The following is a 23,120-nucleotide window of genomic DNA, read 5'->3' as shown; positions in this document are numbered from 1 at the left end:
ATTAACCCTGTTTTACCAGTGAGTAAAAGGGGAAACAGTAATTTGCCCAATGTTACATGACTAGTCAGTTACACACCCAGAATCTGAATGCTGGCTGACTGGCTCTAGAACAGGGGTCCTCAAACTTTTTAAACAGGGGGCCAGTTCACTGTCCCTCAGACTGTTGGAGGGCCGGACTATAGTTTTAAAAAAAACTATGAACAAATTCCTATGCACACTGCACATATCTTATTTTGAAGTAAAAAAACAAATGGGCAAAACACCTGCATGTGGCCTGTGGGCCGTAGTGTGAAGACGCCTGCTCTAGAGCCTATGTTCTCAATTAATCACACCATGTGAGCCCCATCTTATAGGTGAGCAAGGTGGAAGCTGGTGAGGTTAAATAACTGGTCCAAGGACACAAAGCCTTGCAAACCACAGAATTAAGCAAAAATCCATAGCTGTCTGCCCTATGAGGTAGACATTATTTTTTCTGATATTATAAGACAAGGACATTAAAGAAACTTGTCCAAGGTCTCACACACACAGGAAAAGCAGTAAAACAGATTCAAGGCCAGGTGTATTTGTCTCCAAAATCCATGTTCTCAACTATTGCACTTCCTATATTAACCAAATTCAACACTTACCACCAAAGGCTTACAGATGCCAAGGTGTACAGTGCCTGGTGGCACAGCCTTCAGAACTTCCACAGCTTCAGCAAGTGTGGCGTTGTCCAAACAGTATTCATTGACTGAGACCAGGCGGTCTCCAGGTAATAGTCCTCCACTTCTTTCTGCTACACCATCTGCTACCAGGGAACGGATCACAATCACTGATCTTGTGGGATCTAAAGGGTCCTACGAATCAAGCAAAGAAAGATGAGTCAGTTCCCTGAAAATACATATGCAGACTTAACACCATGTATACTGACTCATGAATCTCATTTGACTATTTACTTCACGTGTTCAGCATTCTGGTGATGTTCTTCCAAACACGTAAAAATAAGTTAAAATATTCTATATATCCATACAAATATCAGCTTGTATCAAGGTGAAAATATAATCTTAACAATTTCAATTGTATGTCTAAGTGCTTAAATACATATAAATTTGTTTTTTTAATTTTTTAGTGAATGACATTTTATTGGGCCATAAGAGCTCTGGGAACAGTTGGGCAAGATTCGTTGACATTCTCAAGCATTGTCATGCTACAGACCAAAGGCAAAGCCATTTATTACTCCTTTTAGGCCATGAGTAGGCTCTGAGAAAAGCATTAATATAAATATGATACTCCATTCTTATGCATTCAGCTGTACAGAATCCTCCTACAAAACCATGAAAGTCCGGAAAAGACATGGAAACCATGGAATATTCCACTGTATTTAAAAATATTTTTAAAAATAACATAATCTAAAATTATGACACGATACCCCTAGGTCAGAACTATTTTAATGCATAGAAAATGAGTATGAATTCATAAACAAAACCAATGTGCGAAAATCTCTCTTATCCATTGGGAGGGCTCCATATTACTTTTTATTAAGCACTGAAGATAATGTTGACAATCAAAAAATACATTTGGTTAATAAAAACCAATTTATAACTCCAATTTATAAAACCAATTTGTAACTGTTTTTTGTTTTATTCAACAAACTGATATATGTGCTTCTTGTGTGTCAGCCTTGACAATCATTAATTCATCTAATCCTTACAACAACTCCAGGATGTAGATAGATTGTTTTTGGTCTGTATTTTACAGAGGAGGAAACTGAGGCTCAGAAAGTTAGGGAAATTAGCCACTATCACCCAACTGACAAGTGGCAGAGCCAGAATTCAACCAGGCCATCTGGCTCTTAAGTCCTGACTCTTGATCACCATGCTCTGCTGCCCACTCCACATCATAATGATCAGAAGAAACTGGAAACAAATGGTTGTGAATGGAAAAGAAAGAAATATTCACGTAGAAATCTTACAGCTGAGTCTTCATTTGCCTTAATGGCGAGGAATATGGCACTATTACTAAACTTCACACTTAGCACTGGGGAGAAAAAAATAATTAAATCCCAAAAGCAGCAGCATTTGCTTTGGTTTGTCTATGTTGCTCCTCATGTTTTATTATGCACTTACTGTTCCACAAAGGCAAGATGTAATGCCCGTGAGATTCTACTACTCCAGCTTCTATTAAACCCTTCCAGAGAAAGTAGACAGAAACTGCTAGATTTCGTGTTAGAATTATAAAACTTTGGAATTAGCTAAGTGAGGATTTGCCAAGTTCCAGGCTATGTCTGTTTGAAGTTGCTGACAGTTCTTTTGAAGTTTTCTGATCCAGTTTTCTATGCCTCTGTGTTTCAGACATCAGGGTTCATTTTCAAAGTACTGCATGGAATTTTCACCAAATATACCATATTTAAATCAACAAAGGCTACACAGCTTATTCCTTGAAGAATGCCTTCAAACATAACATCTTGCTTTTCTCAACTAACCTTGCCTTTCTAGCCCCAAGTCAAGAGACTCTTAGTAATTGTCTTATACATTCTGATGTACAAATACCACATATTTATGAAGAGGATTAAAAGTAAAAAGTACTCATGGACACCAGGCGCAGTGGCTCAGTGTAATCCTAACACTCTGGGAGGCTGAGGCAGGAGAATTGCTTGAGGTTAGGAGTTCGAGACCAGCCTGAGCAAGAGCATCTCTATCAAAAATAGAAAAAATTAATTGGGCATGGTGGCGCATGCCTGTAGTCTCAGCTACTAGGGAGGCTGAGGCAGGATTACTTGAGGCGAGGAGTTTGAGGTTGTCGTGAGCTGTGATACCACTGCATTTGACCCAGGGTGACAGAGTGAGACTCTGTCTCAAAAAAATAAAAATAAAAAAGTCAGGGAATTCACTAATAAAGTACATAGTGTTAAACTATAATTACACCAATATTTTCAAGTAGAGGGAGCTCTTGCATAGGAAGAGAGCAGAAGAGAACCGAAAAGTACAGTGGTATATCAGCAGGCAATTGGTGCTGTAATATAAAAGAGCTGTCTATTTTGTCACTGGCAGCCATGAATCACAACACACTTTTCATTCTGAAATATGAAACCATTACATTTTAAGTTTGACACACTAATAAATAAGCTGTACAATTATGTCCTTCGTTTAGGATGTCAGTTTTTGATAAAAGGCTTTTTTATTGGGGAGGAAGGGAAACTACATAATAGCTTATTCCTCTCATGAAATACACAGAAAGCAGCTAGCATTACTTCATATTTCTAATTACTAAACTTTCTTAGAGAAAATTGCAACAGTAAAATACACCAAAAGAAAATAAATGATTTCACTAAGTCTGTTGTGAACAATCTCTGCAGTTTCACGTAGCACTGAATCAAAACATGTCATTTTTAGCCCAAATATGTGGATACGTTTTCAAAATGCAACCCGTTGAAATGATAATTAGAAACATTTCAAAGGAAGATTCAGCAGGAACAAAATGGAAAAAGAGTTCTACCCTTGAAGATTAACAGATCTCCCTTATTTCAGTCATAGTGAGCACTTATTTACATAAGTACAGTCTTCTTTAGACCTTAAACTAGTGAGAGGTATGTTTGCTTCCTAAAATTTATTCAGGTGTAGACCTATAGTTATTCTAAACACTACCACCCCTTTTCCTGGAGGAGAGAACCCAAATGCAGCTTCTTTGTCACTTGGAAGGGGGAAAAAAAGACAAATCACCCACCTCTGAAGAAGCCCCATTATCTTTAATCACTACTTCATTTTCTATGATGACTTTTCTGACTGTGTGATTTCCCACATAGCTGAATGGAGTCGCTTTAATGAGTAACAGTCATTTCTTTTCATGGCCATCACATGTAGCAGCCACGCTATGGAAAAACAGCAGCTGCTACTGCCTACTGGGGCGGCTGTTATTCTTGAGGCTTTGCTGCATAAAAAGTGCTCAAAACTCAGCCTGACTTCGAAAGGTCCATTTTATGAAAATATAGTCTACAGTATGGTACGTGTGTTATAGTAAACAAAATGTTCTAAAGATATTTTTCAAGACCCCTACCCAGCCCCTCACCCCCCAGGCATGCATACACACACATACATACACACACACACACACACACACACACACACACACACACATTATTATTATTTTAAATATGGAATGCTTCATGAATTTGCACATAATCTTTGCTCAGGGGCTATGCTCATCTTCTTTGTATTGTTCCAATTTTAGCATATGTACTGTCAAAACCAGCACCCTCAAAAAATATTTTTAAGGTTCTCATTGGTTTTTATCACCTTTTATCATAATTTTTAAATATCTAATATTTCTTCTTTTGGTAAACAACACTACAAGGAACACTGTATTCCAGAATCAGGATGTTGCTTTACACTAAACAGCCAATAGAGGGCACTAAAGACCAATCCTAGAACAGAAGAACCATCTACTATGCGAGCCATTCTCTCCTGAAGGAATTTTTTCCCCGTTTATTCAAAAGCTTTATATCATTACATATCCCCTAACAGTGTCCCGCATGTTTGATTCAATCCAATAATTTACGAAAGTTGCTTCTTAACACTTCTTAAAAATATTATCAAACGTCTATAACTATATAAAAATGGCAAACTTTCATCAGAATACTATACCAGAAGACAACACCGCTGATATGAATTCTGCACCTCACTACTCAGCTAGGAAAACCTGGTGAACCATCTAACTGCTCAGTCTCACAAGTGAATAAAATCACTGTACCTGACTGCAAAAAAGTGGATACAAAGATTCTTGAGGTCTCTTGTAATGCTAATGTTTGGTATTTATTATAAACAAAGGAAATTTTGATGTTAGGGGAAATCTAAGTTGACAGACTCCTCTCCTCCTATATTCCGAGTGACATCAGCATAAACCCAAGAATTCACTTCTCTCCCTCACCCCTCCAGTGGCTCACGCCTGTAATCTCGCCAAGCCCTGTCAATTTGACTTTCTGTCTCTTCTGATTCTTCTTTCCACTTCCACTGTCACTACCTTGGTTCACCTTATCATTTCTTGCCTGGGCAGCTGCTATAGTTTCCTAATAGGTCTACCTGTCTCTAACCTTGCCCACATCAGTCTATTTTCTACAGAGATAATAGAGTCACCTTTTAAAAATAAAAATGCAATCATAATTCCTCCTCTAAAATACTTCAGTGACACTCACTGCCTTCAGGATAAAGCGCTAACTCCTTTATCCTTTATGGAGGGCAAATCCTTCAGATCTGCAGTTCTGTCTCACCTCCTTTCTCTCTCCCCACATGTAGCACTGCCTGCCTCCATTTGCCCCACACCTCATGGCAGCAATGCAGGACTATTGGAACTCAGGCCCTGTGGAACACTTTGGCATGCCCCACGACATCATGCAAGCCATTCCCTCTGCCCAGAATGCTCTCCATGAACGGCTGCCACTTGTCTGGTCTTTGCCACAGAGTCAGCTCAAGCGTTTCCTCCAATAAGAAGCCTTCCCTGACTTCCTGAAGACCCAAGCACTTCCTACTTTGTGATAGCCCTAAACCTACAAAGATTTTCCATTATAGCATGTGTCATAATCTATTTTCCTTACTGTCTGACCTAAGAATTAGCTAAGTCTTCCTATTAGATGTATATCCATAGCACATTGTATTTTATTATAATACTTTTGACAGTTTACTGAATTTAACTGTCTTCCTGCTAAAAAATAAGCTTCATGAGAGCAAGAATGTGCTCATTTGTTGCTTTCTTTCTTTCTTTCTTTTTTTTTTTTTTGAGACAGAGTCACGCTTTGTTGCCTAGGCTAGAGTGAGTGCCGTGGCGTCAGCCTAGCTCACAGCAACCTCAAACTCTTGGGCTTAAGCGATCCTCCTGCCTCAGCCTTCCGAGTAGCTGGGACTACAGGCATGCGCCACCATGCCCGGCTAATTTTTTTCTATATATATTAGTTGGCCAATTAATGTCTTTCTATTTATAGTAGAGACGGGGTCTCACTCTTGCTCAGGCTGGTTTCAAACTCTTGACCTCGAGCAATCCACCCGCCTCGGCCTCCCAGAGTGCTAGGATTACAGGTGTGAGCCACCGCGCCCAGCCTGTTGCTTTATTTCTTGGGCCCACTATAACACCCGCCATATAGAAGGCACTGAAGAGTGAAATATTGAATGACTGTTTAGTTTCTCTCTCCTCACTGCACTATAAGCACACCAAAAGCAAAGGCCAGATCCCATTATATATGACTAACAACAACAACTGTTAACACTTACTGAGCTCTTGCCATGCCAGGCACTGTTCTAAGAATCTTATTTATTCTAACCCATTAAATCCTCATAACACCATGAGGTAGGCACATTACCCCCACTTTCCAAATGAGGAAACAGAAAGAGAAACGTAACCAAAGCACATAGCTGGGAAAGGGCACAGCCAGAATTGAAACCAGCCAGTTGAAGCCCAGAGTTTATGCTTCCAGCCACACTAAGCAATGCTGCTTCTTTACCTTAAGGTAAGCATTTGCTAAATGAATGGATGTTGAAAGATGACAAATATGTTAGAAGATATATTTATCACCTTCCCAAAGTGTGTAAAACTGAGTCCCTTAAATATCACAGTTGGCCACCGCAGGTTTATATTTCAGTACCTAGCAGATGAAAAGTTAGAGAGCACAGAACGTGCAGCATGCCTGCGTGTGTAGGTAAAACATGCCTTTGCCAAATTTTTATGTACATTAACTTTCTCAAGAATGCATTCATTTCGTGAGCATAAGAACACCTTTACATGAACAAATCCAAACATGTGATAATCATTATGCCCAAATGGATGGGATTCAAAGTTTCTAAAATGTCTATAAAATGTATTATATGAATATTTGTGTATATTCCCACAGATCAAAGAGACCAGATTTCACATAAACTAAAGCAGAGTGCAGAGGCGTCACCTGGGGTGGGGAGGCAGTTCAGCCGAACTGTGTGGGCTCTGTCAGAGACAGACACATCAGCCAGAAGACGTGGAAAGCTCTAGTCAAAAAGCTGCTCCAAAACCTAAGCTATAAACAAGCAAGCAACTATGGCACACTTAATGTAAAGGCATGAAGCAGGGAAAGTTATATAAAAAGAAAACGGAAGGAATTAACAAGAAGAAAAGTGGATGCACTTATTAAACTGGCAAATGTATCAATAAGAGCCATTTCTGAAAATAAGGGGAACATCAGATTCACACCAAGGACTGTTGTGACATTGAAAATCTATGTGCTTTGCAGTATCATCTCACAAAAGAAAAGCAAAGATCCAGGTGTAACAAGGGCTTGATTATATTCAAAATAAAGATTCTCTTTTGGGTTTGTTTTTAATGAATTTATTTATTTGAGGCAGAGTCTCACTCTCTTGCCTGGGCTAGAGTGCCGTGGTATCAGCCTAGCTCACAGAAACCTCAAACTCCTGTGCTCGAGTGATTCTCCTGCCTCAGCCTCCTAGGTAGCTGGGACTACAGGCACGCACCGCCATGCCCGGCTAATTTTTCCTATTTTTAGTTGTTTGGCTAATTTCTTTCTATTTATAGTAAAGATGGGGTCTCACTCTTGCTCAGGCTGGTCTCAAACCCCTCACGTCAAGTGATCCTCTCACCTCGGCCTCCCAGAGTGCTAGAGTTACGGGCGTGAGCCACCGCACCTTGCTCTTGTCTTGAAAAACCTATTCTATATCTAACACCCAAACCTTTAAAAACATTAAGTATTGGGACAGGAATTTAAAGACCACACAAAGAGATGAACCATAATCTATTTCAGATAAAAAAAAAATTGCCTATAAATTTTTACCTTTGATAATTTTGACACTTATTGTCAACTTAGTGTATATTAAAATATAAAGTTGGCCCACTAAACTCATGAGAGGAAATATGGTTAATTCATGTAGTCTTAATGGTATGTCATTAAAGTTCTGTGCTGTGTTGTATAGCTCACAGCATCAAAATACCTGTTCTAGGCCGGGCGCGGTGGCTCACGCCTATAATCCTAGCACTCTGGGAGGCCGAGGCCGGTGGATTGCTAGAGCTCAGGAGTTCGAAACCAGCCTGAGCAAGAGTGAGACCCCGTCTCTACTATAAATAGAAAGACATTAATTGGCTAACTAATAGACATAGAAAAAATTAGCCGGGCATGGTGGTGCATGCCTGTAGTCCCAGCTACTCGGGAGGCTGAGGCAGGAGGATTGCTTGAGCCCAGGAGTTTGAGGTTGCTGTGAGCTAGGCTGATGCCATGGCACTCACTCTAGCCTGGGCAACGAAGCAAGACTCTGTCTCAAAAAAAAAAAAAAAAACAAACCAAAAAAAACCTGTTCTACAGGTGTGTTACAGAAGTCCTTGACCAAGAATGAAATGATTCCAAGAAAGGACTAGTAAAGCAACTTCAACTCTAAAATAGAAAGTGCTCTACAAACAAAAAGAAACAATCTGCCAACCAATGAATTCAATGCTGTAGTGCACATTATTACAGAATTAGGCTTAAAGCTTCTTTCCACAAATATTGATTTACTAACGTATGAGGAAGTATGTTTCAAAGATAATTTTAAAGGATGTACATATGCTAACTGTGGACAATATGATAGTTACCTACATAATACTTGATAAGACAATTGTTTCAACTCAGCTGTCAACTGACATAAAACTATGAAAACTATAAGCAGCCACGTATTACCTCCTTGAAGACTATACTCTAGAAATGTAGCATTACTATTTGAAGTAAGGAGTATTAAGATCTAAATAAATTAACAGCTAAATAAATTTTCAAAATAACATCTCAAGGAAGTTGCTAAAATAGAATGCAGGAAGAACCCATTACATTTAAAAGGGAGACTGTCACCCACACACGCACACAGATGTCTACGTCTTAAGGAAAAAGGAAAACAGTGATCTGCAGAAGCTCTGGTGCACAGCTGGCATGAAGTAAAATTTCCATTGTGAACAATGTCAGTCAGAAAACAAGAATTCAAAGATTTTTTAAAAAGGAGAAATGATGTATAGGAGAGGCAAGGAAGACAGATAATCAAACCACTAGTGAGTGGAGGAAGAGTGGGGGTCAGAAGTCAAGAGACAAGTCTTGACTTGTCTTGGTCACAGCTTGGACGTGCAGAGTTTCACAAGTGTCTTAATTTCTCTGAAGTCAGTCCCCTCAAATGTAAAATGAGAAAGTTGAATACATGAGTTATGATCCCTTCCCTCAACTCTAAAATCCCTTAACTAAATTTGACAGAGTATCTTGAGTCAAATTTGTCCTTAATTTCTACCAAAACATTCACAAAACCACTATAAAAAGTACAGAAAGATGGAAGTTAATTCAAAACACTGCATCAGCAATTGAAAAAGATGTACACCATAGTCACAAATATGGTAAAACTTTAGCTAGGGATGTCTTTTAAAAACTCATAAAAAGGGCCACTGACTATACAAGACTAACTTCGTGGGTATTCAACCAACAGAAGAAAACAAAACAAGCAAACAACAAAATACATATATGACAACATGTGCCCTTTTTTAATAAAATGAATCTTAAAACACCTTTTTCCTTTGTCATTTTAAGGTAGCAACAAAAAACATGTCAGAAACCATTACTTGAATTGAAATCATTAGACTAGCCCTAGTTTAAGACAGTGGAATATAAGTAATTATTTCAAAAGAGCTTCTTCTCATTTAACCAATAAGTTAAGCATTTGCTTTTAGGAAAAAGAAATAAATGTATTTATAGTGAACGCAAGGCAATAACTGATTCTAATGAATAATGAGCAAGCTATCTTATCTAAAATCTAACCCCATTTTTAACTATTTTTATAATATAGCAAAGTATTACACTAATCATACCAATTACCACAACACCATCATGTTCAAAGTAAGTGCCCACAAAATACATTCAGTCCACTCAAGATAGATAACACTGATATGGTTCCTGGCTCCCTGTGTCTTATTACTTCCTAAATACTATTAGGCATTAAGAATAGATTTTTCTGCACATCATACATAGAACTAAACAGTCCCTGAGCTGCACATTAAGCACAGCACGTAAGGCAATTAAAAGTGCAATGGAAGAGAAGTGAACAGAGAAACTTGCTAAAAGATCAAAATATATTCTAAAGAGAAAAAAAAAATACATGAGCCTGCATATAAGTTTATTCCATATAGCTTAGTACTTCAAAAATCTATTTTAAGCACCATAATATTTTAAAAGGTTTAAGCAGGAGTCCTATGGAAATCACTTCTTGAAGACCATTCCTTTCTTGTATCCCCTTCGAGTCTCCTATTGGATAATTTCTTTGTATTAATATATTAGATATGTTCCTTGGATGTTTCTTTCATTGCTTGAACATTTTATGTCATGCTTTAACTGTTTACATATTTACTCTTCATTTTTGGCCTAGGACTTTTGCAGGCTATAAGAAAAACAAAGCAAACCATGCATGTCCTTTATCTAAAAGCCCCATCATCTGGCTGAAATGCCTGAGGTTTCATAGGCAGACAGTAGTACTCAAGTACAATTAAAATTACATTAGCTGAAATATGAATATACTTAACACTACTGAATTGTACATTTAGAAATGGTTAGTATGGTAAATTTTATGTTATATGCATTTCACCATAATTTTTGAAAAATGTATCAAATGAACTTATAAATAAGAAATATCATATCTTTCAGAAAAAAGTTATACTAGTTGAAAGTTATTATGATGCAGCAAAAGTACAAACATACAAAACTTAAAAGCTTTTCAAATATTGATTGAGGAATTTATTTTACTTTTCCAAATAAATCACTCTCGACCTAAACACAAGTACTAGCTGAGTGATACTAGTCAAATGGCTTAATCTCAGAGACTCTGAGTTTCTCATTTGTAAACGGAAATAACAATAGCACAGATTTCACAGAGTAGTTAAAAGCATGAAATAAGGCATGTAATATGCTTAGTAAGTCCACGGTAATCACTTCATAAATGCTGTTGCTATTATCATTACTGTGAAAATGATGGGAAAGAAGTTAATAGGACATCTGGGTTTGAGGAGTTAACAGTTTCCATCCCGTTTATGCCTTCTAAATTCAACTGAGCATATGTGACTTAGACCAGCAGCGCTATCATTTGATAAATCATTCATGAAGCTAAACTTAAATGTTAACGCATGAAAATATAGAGTTGAACCTATGCTTTCCAGATACACAGACCTCTAACCTCCTAAACACATGAAGAGAGGCTCAGAACGGCCTGGCATTCCTCATTCTCCACGAGCAGACACTGAAAGATGGGAACTATCTCTAGGCAGGAAGGCCGTTTGACAACGATGACCATGTCAAGGACACAGAATGCCCTTCATTCTTTAGAAAAGATTCTCCAGGGCTTTGTTTTATCTTTCTTTACATTTTAAATTTTTCATTATTATAGGTACATAATAATTGTATGTATTTACAGGGTACATGTGATGTTCTGATATACACAATGTATATTAATTAAATCAGGGTAACTGGGGTATCCATCACCTCAAGCATTTATCATTTCTCTGTGTTAGGAACATTCCCATTCCACTCCTTTAGTTATTTTAATGTATACCCTAATTTATTGTTGATTATAGTCACTTTGTTATGCTATCAAATATTGTTCATTCTATCCAACTATCTAACGATAGTTTGGCACCCATTAACCATCCCCAATTTTTCCCCACTCCCCGCTACCTTTCACAGCCTCTGGTAACCATCATTCTACTCTCTGTCTCCATAAGATACATTGATTTAATATTTAGCTCTCACATATGAGTGAGAATATGTGAGATTTGTCTTTCTGTGCTTGGTTTATCTCACTTAACATAATGTTCTCCAGTGCCATCCGTGTTGCAAATCGCAGGATTTCATTGCTTTTTGTGGCTATATAATATTCCATTGTGTATATGTACCACAATTTCTTTATCCATTCACCTGTTGATGGACACTTAGGTTGATTCCAAATCTTGGCTGCAACCACTATGGAGAACAATATGGAAGTTACTCAAAAAAACTAAAAATAGAACCACCATATGACCCAGCAAGGCCACTGCTAGGTATATATCCCAAAGAGGGAAAATCAGTATATTAAAAAGATATCTGCACTCCCATGTTTCATTTTTTTTCTTTTTAATCCTTCAAAGGCCAACCAATACTCCATGATATACAGCACACAATTTGCAGAATAAAAGCTTTACTAACTTTGAATCTATATAGGGAAAAGGCCAAGGAGTCCTGTTGGGAAATATAAAGAAAAGCAGACAGTTTTTACACTCGGGCAGCAAGGAAAAAAAAAAAATCAGGCTTCCCAAGATTTTGATCAGGTGGGAAGTATAAAGGTAAAGAAGGGATCATAAGGCTCCAAGAATAATCTGAAGCAAAGGTTTTTGAATAGAAATAAGCATATCTCTCTGAAAAGACAAATAATTAGAAATTTCTATTATCTTTCAGTTGGGCCACATTTAGGGAGAATCAGTGTTGTTTCTGGTCTGAAGACAGCACTTTCACCCTCTTAGACCCCAGACGCAGGAGCTCAGCTCCATTCACCAGCTGGGTGGTCATGAGCAAATTCCTTAACCTCTCAGCATCAGTTTCCTCATCCATAAAATAAGGGTGATTACGAGACCTATCTCCTGGGGTTGTGGAGAAGATTATATCAGTTAACGTACAGAAAGTGCTTGAATGGCTGGGCGCAGTGGCTCATGCCTGTAATCCCAGCTCTTTGCAAAGTGCTTTAGACGATGCCTGACACAGAGTACAGTAGTTCCCCCCTTATCCACGGAAGTTAGAGTCCAAGAACCCTAGTGGATGCCTGAAACCACATAGTATCAAGCCCTATATAGGTTATGTTTTTTTCCTATGCATGCATACCAATGATAAAGTTTATAAATTAGGTACAGTGAGTGATTCATAACAATATAAAAATAGAACAACTATAACAATATACTGTAATAAAATTTACGTGAATATGGTCTCTATCTTTCTGTCTTAAAAGTATCTTAATATTTTCAGACCACCGTTGACCATGGGTAACTGAAAACATGGAAAGTGAAGCCATGGGTAACGGGGGCTACTGTAAGCTGTACATAACTGTTGGCCACTATTACCTTGTGATCATGTTTTCCAAATAAACAATTAGAACACAAAGTTTCTCAGAGGATTTTTTATTATAAGTAATAAAATTTGAAAGTTTAAACAGTTATTCAATAATTCGCAGTTACTAAAAAGAATAAAAACATGAAATCAGGACTAACTCGTCAATTCCAGGTCATTCACCATACCTGGAATGACTGTCCACTCCCCGCCTGACCACATGGCAAGCCTCAATTCCCTGAGAGCCTTCTCTGGATTCCAAGAAATAATCTTCACAGATTCTTTTAGTCTTACTTTTACGATGGCTAAAATCATAACGTATTATATAGAGTTGTTCCCAACTCTGCTTCCTTTATTACATCTTAATATATGCTTATTTGTCTACTGTCTGTCTACTTCAAATTGAATTTAAATTCCATGAGGACAGAGACTTTGTCTAATTTGTTCACTGCTAGATCCCTAGTTCCTAGAATCATACCTGGCACGGGAAATGTTTAATAAACATTTGTTATATGTAAGATCATTAAAGGGAGTATATCTTTTCATCTTTAGACTCTTGATTCTATCTCATATTAAATGAACAATAATTTCTTTCGAAGATGAGCATGAATGACAAAATAGCAAACTTGTGCCCAGATTCTATCTTCAAAAATCTTCATCATCATTTTTTCAATGAATAGTAATACTGATTATTTTGTGCCAAGAAAAGTGTGGGCATTTATACACATCTTTTTATTTAGTCCTTGCCTCTTTATAAAGCAAATATTATTTCTATTTTGGAGATTATCATTTTTAGTAAACTGAGAATAAGAAAGGCAAACAAGCTTATCCAGAGTCCCAGTACTATGTCATAGCCAGAATGCAAACCCGGATGCTTGGGCACTTTCTGACTCCTAAGCCAAGTGCTCTCAACCATTCTACATGTTCACAGTGGCATACTGGTAATACCGAATTAAAATAAAATACAGAGGGAAGGGCTAAACAGGGGACTTGAGCCCCAGAAACAGTGTGTAAGGATCAGGCAGCCAATCCTCTTTCATGCATCACTAACAAATTAGACCTTTGGTACCAGAAGGAGGCAGCACCACTTCTAAGACTTGGGAAACCATGGTTTCTCTGGATCACCATCTGGCTCCAAATGACACCCAGAAGCAGGGCAGAGAGGTACAAATCATCATGCCTTGGAATAACAGATTCCCAATTCCTGTTTGCCAATGATTCAATCATTCTGCCATACTCTGGGAAGGGCTGTGACTTTCATCTGCTACCATGGCTGTCCATGCTGGCATCACAGATTCAAGTGGGCACCTCTATATCTGGAGGTAGGAGAAGACTGGTAATGGAACACCTCTGGAAACTGTGTTTCTTCTTTGGATCAAATCTTCCCTTTTTTTTTAGCAGGTGTTATCCTGTTTTTAATTACACGAAAGACATAAATGTACAGCCAGGCTGATATTCGCTAACTTCCTAGAACATCTCGAGCATTTCACAGGAGAGGTGCGATTACCAGGCACTGCAGTAAATCTGGGCATCTTTATACCCACATTTTAGCTCTCCATGGCCATTTTGTAACACTAACATTTACAGTTTGGCCATTTCTGAAATACTCACTAAAAGCAACACACCATTTGCAGGATCCTCTCCTTCTCAGAAATGCCTTCCGGTAGGAAGCAGAAACAATCATGGAAAAGCATTCGTTAAAAGGAAAGCTACCCTATGAGAATGCACCATCCAGCTGACAAGCATTTGCTGCTTACCCGCTTTTCTCTTTCGCCCCCATTAGACACAATGGGATTTTTTGCCAAATTCGTATTCCAGAGCCATGAAATCCCTGCAAAGTTCAACATCAGGCCTGACTTAAGATCTTTGAGGCCTCCCGCTAACTTCATCCCCCTGCAGCTGCCTCGCAAAGGCAAGCTTTTGATCTGTACTATCTGGAGTTCAAGCTGATATACACACAGCCTCTTTGATCTCTTATTAAGTGGCTTCTGGTCTCCTGATGCCTTTAGTCTTGCTGCACTGAGATTTTTGGAAGTCGGTCGTCATCCTGAGCACACTACAAACTCCACACACCAGGAGTGGGCTCCCTTCATTCACCTACTTCGCAGGCTTGAAAAGCAATATTTAAGCCATGAGAGAATTTCCCCAGTAGCCACAATCAATCCACTCCATGAACACACCACTAAGAATTATTTTTCAAATGAAGCAGCTTAAAATGATTTAAAGGATACAGAACTTTCCCATAGAGGGAAAGGGAACAAATCCTCTGTGAAAAGAAATCTTCAGCCCAGTTGGCACTGGAGCTTACAGTACTTTGATGTTAATAAAAATAAATGTGGACAGGACCCAGGGATGGGCAAAAAGTAGCCTTTATCAGTTCCACTAAGTTCTGTTAAGCAAAAAGTGACCTTTAAATGCAGCTGTGTGGTTTGCTCAGCAGTGAGCTATATGATATATCTGCGAGAATATGGAGACTGCCATTAGTAGTGGATTGACTGCATTTTGCTTAGCATCAACATCTTGCATGGATAAAACAGACCCAAAGGGCTCTGAACAAAAAGACACAAACAAAAAAAGGGGAAAAAAACTCCAGATACCAGTGGCCATGAGATCCCTTGAGCATTAAAATGAAACTGTATAATAACTTGCAGTACATGGCTATCCCATACATTTTAGAGTCTGGAAATGGTATAGTTTCGTACCTGACTTTTAAATATTACTACTCTAATTATGTTAAAATTATGTCAATACTTATCAAATTCTATATATATCCTAAATCCTGTAAACTAACTGGCTAAAATGAACATAAAGATATTGGGCTTCCACAAGCTACCGAACACTATGTATTAATAAAAGCATTCAATCAAACCCTCAAATCTCTTCCCCTCCCCCCTCAATTTTAAAGCTCAATTTTCTGATATACAAGATTAAAATTGGTGAAAGAAATAGGAATAGACTTGTGGGCACTAATATCAGAGCCCGAATATAAATACTTTATGCCCTCTTAGCTAGCAAAGGCCAATAAATTAATTACTGCCATATATAAAGTTGAAACAAAATTGATAGTTATATATTGCTATCACTTAATCTGTCCATATCATGGAAAACCATTAGCAAATTCATGAATTACACACTGCTTACACTATTTTCCAAGAGAATTATCTGAACAAAGAAATGACTCTACATAAGAAGTTATCAATGTATATGTGTGTTTCACAAATAGTTATGTACAAGCAATTTGGTAAAAATGTACAAAAAATTAAAAGATATACAATATGATCTTTTGATGAGCAATTCTACTTCTAGGAATTTAATGCCTACCTATCACAAGATTTATTCACATCTTTTTATAAGAGCATGACAAAGATATTCACTACAGCCTCACTTAAAATACACACCAATGGGCACAGAAGGCTGGTTAAATAAATTATTGTACATCAACAAAATACTATGCAGTCATTAAAAAGAATTAGGTAGCTCTATAAATACCAAAGTGAAAGAACATATCATTGAGAAAAAAAAGCAAATCATTTAAAGTGTGTATGATATATACCATTTATGCGTCAAAAAATAAAACATTAAATACTACTACTTATATAACCATGTATATATAACCATGTATGTATAAAATATTTCTGGGAGGATAAACAAGAAAAACAGCAGTTTTTACCTGGGAGGAGAAGTGAGGGATTATGGTCACAGGTAGATTTACTTGTCACAGGATAACCTTTATGTACTTTTTAATTTCTATGCCATACATTAGTATTAGCTATTTTTAAAACATTTTTAATATGCCCAGAAAGTCATTTTGTTACACATATAATAAGAAAAGGGACAACTTTTAAGACATACATGAAAGTTATACAATCCCTTCCTGCAACTTTTAAAAATCTTTTTTAGCCAGGCATGTTGCTCACACCCGCAATCTTAGTTGCTCAGGAGGCTGAGGTGCAAGGACTACTTTAGGTCAGGAGTTCAAGACCAGTCTGGGCAACATAGTAACACCCTATGTCTAAAAAAATTTTTAAACAGCACAATTCACAATTGCAAAGATCTAGAATCAACCTAAGTGCCCATGAATTCATGAGTGGATTTACAAAATGTGGTATATGTATACCATGGAGTACTATTCAGCCATAAAAAAGGCAGCATTGCAAAAGGCAGTAATTTGGAAGGAATTAGAGACCATTATCGTAAGCGAAGTATTTCAAGAATGGAAAAACAAACACTACATATATTCTCTAATATTAAATGATGGGCACACAAGTGCACAGAGGGAAGTAAAAGTCATTGGAAATCAAGCAGGGGGGAGGGGGAGGGAGGGAGGGGCAAAAACCCACCTAATGGGTACTATTCAGGTGATGGGCACATTTATAGCCCTGACTCAAGCCATGTAACAAAAACATTTGTAACCCCTTAATATTTTGAAATTAAAATATATATATATATATATATATATATATATATTTTTTTTTTTTTTTAATTAGCTAGGCTTAGTGGTGCATGTCTGTAGTCCCAGCTACTTGGGAGGCTGAGGCTAGAGGATTGCTTGTGCCCAGAGTTCGGAGCTTCAGTAAGCTATGATTGCACCACTGCACTCTAGCCTGAGTGACAGAGAAAGATCTTGTCTCTAAAAATATAAAACAAATAAAATAACAATAAAAATCTTTTTAAAAAGAGAATCCTAAAAGAGTTAACAGTCAGCCAAAATAGCACACTATATATTTTGCACAAATACTAAGGCATACTATAGCCAAGACTTAGCAATACTGAAATATTTTACATTCACACTATTTTGGTTTTATAACCCATTTTCTCTGTTAAGAAAAATTAATAACTGTCAATTTTTATAGGGAGGAATATTTCTACTATTCTTTTTAATGAGTGGTCATTTTCCTTTGGTCTTTCGAACAAATTTTAAAGCATTTCTAACAATATTTACTTACGAATCACTTCTCAATGGCTATGCTATTATGCTTTCTATTTTTTATCTCTCAGTGAGACAAATCCAAAGCCTTTCAGAAATATCTGCTTTGGCAAAAATTGAGTCAGTCAAGAAGGGAGAGAAATGAGGAATGGGATGGAGGCGGGAGGAGAATTATTGGTTAATAAATTTTATCTTCTAAATCACTGAGATTCAAAAGTACCAAGGATGGCAATATCATAGCTAATGTTCAAAAATTGGCTAATGTCAAACATTTCCAGTGAATTATAATCATGAGGGGTTATTCAAAGTTCAACATAAATCAAAACACCAGAAAATATCTACTTGCCATGTTTAATTTATAAGGTCAACTGAAGGTAAAATCTATATGGTTCTAAATTTTTTTCAAGCTTTTTGGTAGAAATTAAAAATTACAGACTCTCAGACTACCTAATAATTGCTTCATTATTGAACATTCACCCACAACAAATTATTTGCACTAGTTTAGGATTCTTAAATTTGCAATTATTTTCTTCTGAAGCAATGAACACTAGCTCTTACACAATGCATATGAGCACACTATATTAATTAATTTTTACTACTTATTAGACTTTCACATAAGCATTAAAAATGAGAATATGATCTAGCAGCTTAGTTTCTAAGATATGAAATTTTTCACAAGCTGGGAAAACAGAAAGATCTTCTGTGATAAATTCTGTATGGGGATGCCCTATGATAAAATGCACATGGAAATACCACTCACAAAGAAAGGAGCAATATAGTATGATAGTTAAAAGCATAAAACTTGGGGCCCAACTGCTTGAGTTCAAATTCTAATTCTATCAGATACCAGCTCTGTGAACTTGAACTAGTTATTTAACTTCCGTGTGCCTCAGTTTCTTCACTTCTAAAATGAAAATAATAATAGTACCTACCTCATTTGGTTCTTGGGAGGAATCAATGAGCTAATATACATTTAAAGCAACGAGAACAGTGCCCAGCACATAGTAAATACTCAGTAATAAATGTTACCTATTATTATTGTATTTGTATTAATATTGGTATTAATATGAGTGTTAGTAATATTCCATGGAGATAATACTCTGAGGAATAAAGACATTAAACATAAATATTGGAAAAATGAGACAAACATAATTAAGGCACAGTATGGAACCCTCACCTAGAAAGTAGTAAGAATTTATACTATAAAAACTTACAACCAAATTTCTCAACAGTTTTATTGCTTAGAAACAGTATATAGTCAAGCCATAATATTCATGCTCTTGACAAATTACATATATCACTGTTTTCTATGACACAATTCTGTATGGCATGACATTACACAGAGATCAGTAAATTTTCTAATATGGTACACATTCAGGGCAGGATTTTAACTAGACATTACATGGAGTAATGCCTAGGCATATTTGAGACTAACAAATATTCTACCTCTATTCAAATCATAGCCAAAATAGTTATGGCTGTACCCTAAAATCTAAGGAAGAGACTGACAACCCAAATTATATTTACTATCTTCTCTAGTGCTTTTTCTTTTCTCTTTGCCCCAACCTAATTTAAAATGCCTTTCGTGAAAATGAACTTCCATGTTTTGTTCTTTGGCCACGTGACTGAATTGTAGAATGGTGTGGCAGACTCAGCTTCTTCATTTCAGGCATAATGGCATGATTCTTCTCTGCTTAGCTACAAAACTTCCATTAATACTCTGAGTCACTGACCTGTCCAGACAGCCCCCTATTGTTCCATGGACAAATTCAAGAGCCTTTATCTGCTCACCCATCTTCTCCTAAATTTTAGCTCAATTTATGTAAAAAGCAAACTTCTGGCCAATAATCCACAATTGAGTAATTCACATATGGTTCATCAAGAGTTGGCTGTATATTAGAATGCAATTTTATAATTAAATTGAAATTTCACTAAACAAAGGCATCTATTTATTAATTTTTCTAATCTAACTACAAAAGATAATTAAAAAGGGATAAAGTACAAACATATTGTAGTATGGTGCCATCTTTGAGGATAGTATCAAAAACTTTTGTGTTTATTTCCTCAACTGCATGATTGTTAATAATAAATTTCCATAATAACATTAACATTTCCTATTTCCTTACACATTAACTCACTTAATCCATGAAATCCTGAGCTAGACATTATTATCCCCATTTTATAAATGAGGAAGTTACATAAGCACTAATGAAATAGATGTATATAATTTTGTCAGAAACAGTAAGTTCTTATAAATCTAGGGAAAGACCAGTTAGTGGGAAAAGTGGTTAACTGAAATTAATATTCTAAAGTAAATTTTGAATCTCTTCAATATTGTTAATGCAGGTCCTTTACAATCTAGAAGTTCTCCCATTCTACTAAAACTTTCTCCCCATAGTGAAAATATTTTTACAGTACTTCGTACTCTAAATATTCTAGGCCCAGCAGAGCGGGAATCTGTTTTTGCCCTATTCCGCCACCTAATAAATTCATATAGAACACACTGAATATAATAATGGCCAGGAACGTGGCCTTTTGTGGCTTTTGCTAAACCTTTGCCTGGCCTTACAAAATATATTTTTGAACTTTAAAATTTATTACCTAATTACAACAAGGGATGGTATAACCAATTAATTAACTCGCCCCAAACCAAAGTTTAAATTGTGTTTACCTGTCACCAAAATGTCATAGTAGATAACAATTCTAGATACCACTGACAAACGGTGAAAACATGCTGTACACAACTGTAAGCAAGTGTCCTTAAGATTGACTTAAGAAAAACATTTAAGATTGAGTGGTTTTTCTTCCAAGGTTTAGCATAGAAGTAAATAAGCTGAGCCCCTTAATTTGAATCAAAGTAGCATTTAGGAAATCAAGTATTTTTCTATCAGTTCTCCAAGAAGCACAAAGGCAAAAAGAATATCTAATCCTTTTCTTAGAAGCAAAATTACTTTACTAATCTGTACAGAAATGAATGACAGTATGTGTGCTGATGACTGGGAGGAAGATGTGAAGAAAAAGAAACTCCTAGAATTTTATAAATAAAAATAAATTCCACAAAGTAATAGAAGTTACAATGCATACCTACAGGAATGCAGTGAAAGAAAAAAAATTCCACAGTTAGAAATGACTATGTTTTTTTAAAGTATCAAGTTCACAACTGATAAGGAAATTTTCTTGTTAACTAGGGATTAAACTATTAAGAACTGTCAAGTTTTTCTTTCTATCCTTTACTGAAATTTTTTTTAGGTTCTGAAACACTTCTGTGCTTTAACATGTGCAATATTCAAAATACAACACTTGCAGATATCATTTAATAGCATCACAGCAAACATGATGATGTAAATATTATATAAGAATGCAAATATATATAGATTCCTACAATAACAGAAATGTAGCTGAACATCTAAGACCACATCTGAAAGGTGATTTCTAAATTAAATTTCAATTATGAAAATGGTTAACATACGTCCATTGAATGTGTTCATTCAATTCCAGTTAATTTTGGCTAACCTAAACTTTACTCAATCATTCTGCAAATATTTATTAACCAGCTACCATGTACTAGGTAATACAACTACAACGGGAAGAGAAAAACAGAGATAGTTTCTGCCATTTGTTTTATATGCTCTGATATTAACCAATATATAAACTTAAAGGTTCTTATAGTATTGATATTTCTTGACAAAGATAGTTCCCAAAATATTCATTTGGAATCAACAACTTAAAATTCAATAATATTCCAAAGAGAAGTTCTAATAACAGAGAGGGTTATCTGGCACAGAAATATGCCAGCAAAAGTGAAACAGACATAATCTATTTCAGTAATCTTAAGTCACACTGCCAAAATATAGAATTGAATGTCCTTACATAATGCTCAAAGTATTTTTCTTTTAATCTATTCCCGATTGCCTTATTATATTAAAAAAGAATTGATTTTTATATCACTTGGCATTTTGTGTGCTTTGATAGAGTACATTTTGCTTTATTAACCACAATGTGTTTAGGCAGCACTAAGGTATTAAAATATGCATCTTAAAAGTTAAAAGAGTTCTTGCCAACAGTTTTAATTCCCCCAAATAATCAGAGATTTAAAAATACAACAGCAACTGGTAAAACATATAGAAGTTCTATCATGAACTTTTACATCCCCCCCCAAAAATGTATGAGTAATTCTACTCTAGTTATAATTGGAGTACCCATTAATATATGCATACATAGATACTTTGTATTAACATGGATATAATATATAATTTCACCATGTACATTTCTATTTCTTTATGCTCATTGAGACTAAGAGGTAAACAAAACTATAAAAACCTTCACATGAAGGGGAGGGACGGGAGAGTGAGAACTGGGAATGACTGCTAATGTGTATGGACTTTCTTTTTGGGGTATTGAACACATTCTAAAATTAGACAGTGATGGTCGCACAACTCTGTGAATATACTAAAAGCTATTGAACTGTATGTTTTAAATGGATGAATTTTATGGTTTGTGAAATATACCTCAATAAAACAGGGGGGGAAAATCTCCATATAAAAAAGTTCATCAAGTTCTAGTCTCTAAAAGCATCCATGGGTATAAAGCTATTGCTTCCCTTATTGTCCATTTATTACATCATCCTATTTTTTATTCACTAAGGGAGCTACTAATTTTAAAGGTAACAACTGAAAGTAGTGTCATAGCCTATCTTTGGGATTCAGTTTTGGCTAAGTCAATGGGTGCTTTAAATAATTACTACATCACATAACTTTAATAGAAACCAATTACTCAAACAAATACAATAAAACCCTCTATGTGGATTCTTATACCTGGTAATCCAAAATGCTGAATCCCAAGCCTTTATGATCTTTTACTAGCTCAACAGTCTTGACTTCAGGAGACCACAGTGCTAATTCTCCATCATCATCTTCTTCAGTATTGACGTCTACATTCTGGTCAACCTGAAATACCAAAGAAGACAAATGCTTCAGAACATTAATCTTTCAATTCTGAAAAGAATGAAGATAACAGGAATCTCACAGTTTCTTCTCAAACTGGGAATTCTCTTTGGCATGCACAGTTTTTATTTTTAATCTTTGTAAAAGAGGCATGCACTGGGCACACACACACTACGAAAAGATC

At 36.2% G+C, this 23,120-nt stretch overlaps 1 protein-coding gene and 1 non-coding gene across 5 annotated transcripts in view; both read right to left on the bottom strand.

Annotated features, from left to right (window-relative positions):
• Window positions 1-23,120, bottom strand: part of PATJ (PATJ crumbs cell polarity complex component) — a 345,818-nt gene that overhangs the window by 247,611 nt on the left and 75,087 nt on the right. For all 4 annotated transcript variants that reach the window (XM_075998871.1, XM_075998878.1, XM_075998885.1 and 1 more), the window contains exons 17-18: window positions 22,808-22,939; window positions 627-836 (exon numbers count right to left, since the gene is read on the bottom strand). In XM_075998871.1, the coding sequence (XP_075854986.1) occupies window positions 627-836; window positions 22,808-22,939 (342 nt within the window). The remainder of the gene's footprint in view (window positions 1-626; window positions 837-22,807; window positions 22,940-23,120) is intronic.
• On the bottom strand, window positions 4,124-4,230 carry LOC142869751 (U6 spliceosomal RNA). Its single transcript, XR_012918320.1, has one exon. It is a non-coding gene; the product is annotated as a U6 spliceosomal RNA (small nuclear RNA).

This window comes from Microcebus murinus, chromosome 2, assembly GCF_040939455.1.
Source record: "Microcebus murinus isolate Inina chromosome 2, M.murinus_Inina_mat1.0, whole genome shotgun sequence".
Lineage (NCBI taxonomy): Eukaryota > Metazoa > Chordata > Mammalia > Primates > Cheirogaleidae > Microcebus > Microcebus murinus.
Note: the sequence above shows the minus strand (reverse complement) of the source record. Positions and strands in the feature narration are given on the sequence as shown.